The following is a 6694-nucleotide window of genomic DNA, read 5'->3' as shown; positions in this document are numbered from 1 at the left end:
AATGTATAAGGGTGAATAAAAAGCTTTTTCTTATTTTTGATTTTTCTTATCTTATACTTTATTTAAGTTTTATCACACATTAATTTCCGTTTTTTTTGTAGGCAGCTCTCCTTTCTTACATGCGTACGCTTCTGCTTTCCAAACTCAACTCCCCTTCTTTATAATTTTGAGTTGCCAGATTGTCCTTTTTACAGGCGTTACCACATTATTTGCTTATGCATTATTTTAATTTAACGTAGTATTTTTTAGTATGTATAATTATTCTTAATTTTAGTGATTTATAATTTATTGCACAGTGTCCAAGTATATACTATACAACATTAATTTGATTTAAATGGTAATGATTTGTTTACAAATGTAACCTTTTATTTTGTGTAAATTGCAAAAAATAGAGACTATTAACCTAAGTGCTAAAACAAAAATTAACGAGCAGCGGGAACGAGGACTACAAGAATTTAAGGAAAACATATTAGGAAATATTTGTTTACCGAGTTTCAGGGCTGGAAATGCTAGCAACTAGTTCGTTTCTTAATTCAGGGTTTTACTTTATTCTCATTAATAAATTATTAAAAACTGATATGCCTCCTGGTACGTGGCTTTAATTGTTATGTAATTCAAAGCAAAAGTTGGGCCCGGCCCGACACTATTTGTGGCGCAATATCTTATCTCTCTCAAATAATTAGCTTCTATTATCAGCAGTATTCGCATGGGTTATAACTAACTTGAACCAGACAGCTTGGGTTGAAACACATCCTTTTGTGCTGAAATTAAATGCAGGCTGTTTGCATAGCTTGTATGTACATAGTATAAGAGTATATAGTATGTGCAGCTTCATAAACACACTACACACATGCATGTTCTACGTATATAGCTTATTTTGCCGCACGGCCAGCGACTGGCAACGTGCCTCGTTCGATTTGTTGCATGCATCTTTCTGTTGCACATTTCGTGCTGCCCCATCCATTAAGCACTGGACCTTGGCCATAGTCGGTGCCAGTGCCAGCTCTTGCCAGTTGTTGCATATTTTGTATTGTATTTGCCAACTATCGGACACCACCACACAAGAACAACTTTTGCTGACTGCTCTGCTGTGACTTTTTTATTCAATACTACAAGTATATATCAGAAGTTGGATATATATGCTTCTACTTGTATATGAAAAGCTTACAATTCCTTTCTCTTTTTGCCTCTCTTATCTGAAATGTGGAACAAATGGAGGAACGCATTGTAAAGGTTATAAAAGAGAAGAAATGAGAAAAAATAAATAAAAATGAAGAGAACAAAAAGGCCTACAGAACATGACATATTAATTCATATTGACAGTCAGTTTAAGCTAGATGGTTAGAACTTTTGGGTTCTGCGTTTTATCATCACAAATACGAATACGACTATATACATATATCTGTAAGTATATATATCATTATGCATTAATACATATCTATGCGAACAACGTGCTGTTCATAATTCAACGATTTGTCATTTTGTATTCAAATATGTTTGTTTTTCTTTCTATTTTTTTTATTTTTAACTTACGATGGCGGCGGCGGCATTTGCATTTCAATTGATTTGTCAGTTGGCTGCTGCTGCTGCTGCCGTTGATGTTGATGTCTGGCCCACGACTACGACTACGACTATTGAACCTTAGCGCATGCCTAGAGCCAGCTTTGTAGACTTTGTTGTTGCAGCCGTAGCCATAGCTTTTCACACCTTCCACTGCCTAATAATTTTAGGCATTGCTAACAAGACAGCAAGAGAGAGAGAGACTTTGACGTCGATTTTGACTTGTGGACTTGGACTTTAGCTTCGGTATGTTGCAGATGAAGATATCAATATCGGTTTCATGACACCTGTTCTAGCGCACGCCTGCCTCGACGCGACCCACCTCACCTCATCTCAGCCAACCACCAAAGACCGATTGCGTCCATTCGCCACCATTCTATAGTGTTGGGGCTCGGCTTGGCTTGGTTCGTCTTGGACATGTTCTTAGTGCTTTTGACACTTTCGAAAATTTGTTAGCAACGATTTGCATAATTTCACAGTAAATTCCTAATTCTAATCTATGCCGCAGCTTCAACATCAGTCGCACTCCACACCACTGTTGGCCTGTGTGATACTTAATCACTAATAAATAAACGCTCGTATTTCAAAAATACCAGCCAGCCAGCCAGCCAGCCAGCCAGCCAGCCAGCCAGCCAGCCAGCCAACAGAAACAAAAACAAAAATGTGAAAAAATAAGCCAACAATCGAATGAAATTTAAATATTTTTGAAAGGCCCTCAAGAGCTTTCTTTATATTTCTTGAGTGGCGCGCTGGCGACTCCTGTGGCGTTTGTTTGTTCAAAATCAAAACATTTCTCTCCATGTCGTTATACTTAACACAGTAAAGGGCATTTTTCACACTCTGTAGTACTATGCATAAATGCAGAGTATGTGTGCGTCTGCCACGCCCTCAAATAGAAGTAGATGGAGTCGGAGCGGAGACGGTGGGCAACTTAATCAAAGTTCCATTTATATAGATGTGCATCATTTATTTATCATTTTCTTCCTATTTTCTTACCATTAAACTTTGAAGTCTTTCTCCTGCATTTCGTCTTCCACATCTTATCAATGAAACTCATTTGCAAGTTACTCGAATATTTCCCCAACAATTTATGCGTCTTAATTGTGCGACATCAGAGAATTCCTAATTTGAAGTGAGAAAAATCGTCTATGGAAACGTGTGAGATGGCCTTTGTCGCCATATACCCGTAACATTTTTCCATTTTATTCGTTCAAAAGGCCGAACAAAAATTACCGATAACTCGATTGTCGATTTCGAGCTCAACTAAATGATTTTAAATGACAAAACTGCACTCGTATGTTATTTCTTGGATTGTTGTCAAAAAGAGCGCCAACGAACGATCATCAATGGCTTAGAATTTCTCACGATATCGTCGATATCGACGCCTCGCCTCGGGTCACTATTGGTTCCATTGATATATTTACGAGCAATAATTTGTAGTTATGAGTTGATTTTGGTTGCTAAGTGAAAGGAGATAGAAAGTTTGTGAGCTGGAAAATTGAAATTAAGTAAACATAAAATATGCTTTACTTTATCAAAATTATACAAGTATATGTACAAGTAGATACACACTCACGCATACATTCTGTGTATGTCTGATGTCGAAAAAGTGATTCAACAGTTCGGCCAAATGTTTTAGAAGTGGGCTGGAGTTATAATAAATTGACTTTACAGTTCCAGGCTATTACAATCTTTTTTTTTTTTTCAAAGCTATACGTGTACACTTTTGATTGCTTACCTTCAATTATACATTTCGAGACAATACATGTGAATATTATTCAGAGTTATATGATTGCCACAACCAATTGTTCCAATGTCTATTCTAACATACTATACACATCCACATGTTGCTCTCAATAGAACGAAATAAAATTAAATGTTGGCGAATTTTTTGATACATCTATAATGATTTTTAAATATTAATAACAATCTAAAACTTTACAATTTGGGAGGGTAAATAAAATGTCTTGTTCTGTTTTTCAATTTTATAATTAAACTTTGACGCTTAGCAGTTAAGTTTTAAATTTGCATAAATTGTTATTATGTATTTGATAATATATAGATTAATCTGTCTGATTAAATTTGTGGGTTAATAAATTGGCTTTTGTTGGCGTGCGTTTGGAATTATGCAAAATGAATTGTTCTATTTACATTTGTTGGCCATTTGTTGGATTTTGTGTGGCAGACATGCCACAGCCGAGATTGTAGAAATGAGCAACGTTGAAACTTTGGCATGTGGCCAATACGTCATACTTGTATTTATGTTTTGTTTTTGCATAAAAGGCCGTGAAATGTATGTGTGAAAGCTGTATTTTTAAAAGCTGTGTTGACTTGCTGTCCAACTTCTTATCCAGATTGGTATGTAAAGTTCGTGAGGGGGCCACTCAACTCATGAGTCTGATGTTCGAAAGAATGTCATAACAGCTTTAAGAATTATATTAATCGAGGACAATTATGTAATTAACTAATAATTTCCAAGTGTGAGGTTCTTTAGCATGTGAACTCTTCATAAAGTCCAATGTTGGGATACTAGTATTCTAATTGCTATGCTTGATCAGATTTTACAGCTTCAAAGTGAATGCACCAATTAAAAAGAATTCTTTTAGGCCTAAGTGATCTTCTCTTTCTCCACCGGCATCGTCAATATGTAAATTGGTATCCAGATATTAATTAGCAAACGATGGTTTACAAGAAGGCAAAATTAATGGATCTATTAGCCGCATTTGGCTTTGGACCCACTCATAGGCACATTCTAATCAAATCACAACAGCTGCTCATCAGCAAATTGGCTAACCAAGTCTCCGATTAGTTGTCGCCAAATTCAATAAAAGAAGTTGGCACACAGGCCCGCTGAAGCCGGCCAACTATTTTGTAACGGTTTTAATTGTCATCTCTCGCTTGCTCACACGCACGGCCTTTAAACCAGTCCCGTCTCGTCTCGTCTCGTCTCGACTCGTCTCATCCCAACTCATCTCATCTGGTCTTGTGCTGGGTTGTGTTGGGGTCTTGTTTGTGGCCATTGTGTGGCTGGTTGTATTGAATTAGATTGTTAGACAATAGTCCTGATTTTTATTGTTATGCACAGAAATAAAAACAAAATGCGTTAACAGATGAGCAGACTGAATAAATGTAAACACATGCCAAAAAATAATACATAACTGTTGACGTGGCAGCACTGCTAGTAGCCTGCATGGCAGGCTGGCAACGTTTGCTAGCAACATTCGCTAGCAACATCTGCTAGCACAGCGCGGCTGACGTCAGCGCCCTCTCTCTCCCACACGCTAGTTAAGGACCAGAGCGCTGTAACTAGGTTAAGTTAGTTACAAATTGTCTTTATATGAAGTGAATACATACGTGCAGAAGAGCACTTTGAAACCTGAAAATCCCGCCATTTTGTTCTTGTACTGGAGTTTGGACATTTTATCCCCGACGCCCCCCGACTTTTACATGGTCCTTCGAGCCGGATACTTTTGAGGCACCTCCATCCATACTCATCCTCGTTTTGTGCCAGCCATCCGTTCGCCCCAGCTTGTTCCTGGCGTTGGACTCCTATAAGGGAAAACAGCTAAGTAAAAAGTTACTTTTGGCTCAGTACTTACGCCATATTGGTTTTTTCTGTCGGTCTGTCCGCCGACTTCCAAAAACGGAATCCGCATCCCGCTTTCCGTCCCTGATCCAAGGGCCCCATTCGTATACGGCTGATACCGCGCCGGTCAGCTCAACCAAAAATACATAAAGTGCACGAATTAGCAGTATAGAACCAATCTGTCCGTTCGCGATTGCATACCGGCATACTTGGGACGTGTTCATTCATATGTGCAACAAGTGTCCAGTGAAAAACACAACTGGACTTGTCGTCCTAACGCACTATCACTGCATAATCACCGTCACTTACAACAAACGTATGTTTTGATGCTTGCATAGTCCACAAACATACATATTTGTTAATGCTTGCATGTCCCACAAACCACAAGCATATTTTCTAAGCGCTTGCATGTTTCCGCGCACAACAAATATACGGTTTTGTACATCTGCTTAAATATTTATACACTTGCACACTACGCATCATCCATATACTGGTACATCTATATTCCGAATCTACCCAATAACCATAGTTCCCCACATGCTTACAAACAAATATACAAATTAAATCCATATTAAACATACATTCACAATCATACATATGTTCATATTTACAATTACACATATTTACTAACACAATTCCTGTAACACGACACGGTCGGTCCGCGACTCCCACCAACTTACCCGTATTCCGGTTAGCACTCCGCTCCAGTCGTGCCATATCCAGCGCCAGCGCCAGCGCGCGCTCACCGGCGAATATTCTATTGTTTTTTTTTGGCATAAAATTCTTATTTGCACAATTCGTCAACAAGTGATGCGCACTTGTTGGGAACCGGTTATCGGAATATCGAAACTTTGGAGTGTGACCGAATATTAGTCACGGTCACGAATTACAAATAATTTACATTAATTTCGATAATAAAGGGAAAACCGATTGCTACTGGCAGCAGTGATTTTGTCACAACAAAGATTTAATAAAATTAAAAATAAATTAAATATCGGTGGCATTTGTTTCCTTTGGAGTCACATTGCATATTTCAGCGCGTCCTGAGGAGTTATTGACAATTTAATAAGGATTTATTGTCGCCGTTGAACTGCCGCCGTCTAATTGTCGCCGTTGCTGCCATTATTATTATTGCTGTTACCTCGCAAGTGTTCAGCGTATCCAGCTGTATTATTGGAATTTACTAAGAGCCAAACCATACTTCCAGGTGCTTTTGTTACGAGCCAGTCGGTTCGTAAGCCACATTGGGACACACAGCGAAGTCGAACTACATATATAGATTCTGCCGCCTCCTCCTCTTTTCTTTGGTCGTGTCCTGTTCTATATTGCCAACAAGCAAGGCGCAGTCCTAAACGCCACTTGTTGCTTTCGGCGCGCATCCGTCCGTGTCCATCCGAAGCGCCTATAGCGCGCCCACTTCTACTTATTGCTTGTCAGGCCTGTGTGGAAGCTCAAAATGCCGAGCGACAATGAGAAGGACTCATTGGAAGTTCCCGTTGTAACGAGAACTAGTCCAGCTACACGTTCAGCTGTTCATATCGCGGCTCA

General features: G+C 38.9%; 1 protein-coding gene across 3 annotated transcripts; it reads right to left on the bottom strand.

Moving 5' to 3' along the window:
• Positions 1 to 4502: 4502 nt before the first annotated feature.
• On the bottom strand, positions 4503 to 5950 carry LOC115626819. Of its 3 annotated transcripts, XR_003995615.1 has the most exons (4): positions 5160 to 5950; positions 4915 to 5109; positions 4720 to 4860; positions 4503 to 4622 (listed from the first exon to the last, which is right to left on the bottom strand). XR_003995615.1 is itself a non-coding variant. In XM_030522299.1 (3 exons), exons 1-3 carry the CDS (start codon positions 5368 to 5370, stop codon positions 4772 to 4774), a joined length of 501 nt encoding a protein of 166 aa, XP_030378159.1. In that variant the 5' UTR covers positions 5371 to 5950; the 3' UTR covers positions 4627 to 4771. The 3 variants fall into 3 exon arrangements, 2 of the variants coding, with proteins under 2 accessions (XP_030378159.1, XP_030378160.1); XM_030522299.1 differs by lacking the exon at positions 4503 to 4622 and having other exon boundaries at positions 4627 to 4866; XM_030522300.1 differs by lacking the exon at positions 4503 to 4622 and having other exon boundaries at positions 4635 to 4860.
• Between the last annotated feature and the right edge of the window lie 744 nt (positions 5951 to 6694).

The sequence above is a fragment of the Scaptodrosophila lebanonensis genome, unplaced genomic scaffold (assembly GCF_003285725.1).
Source record: "Scaptodrosophila lebanonensis strain 11010-0011.00,11010-0021.00 unplaced genomic scaffold, SlebRS2 tig00000089-arrow-pilon, whole genome shotgun sequence".
Lineage (NCBI taxonomy): Eukaryota > Metazoa > Arthropoda > Insecta > Diptera > Drosophilidae > Scaptodrosophila > Scaptodrosophila lebanonensis.
The sequence above is the reverse complement of the archived record's forward strand: the minus strand, read 5'-3'. Positions and strand labels throughout refer to the sequence as shown.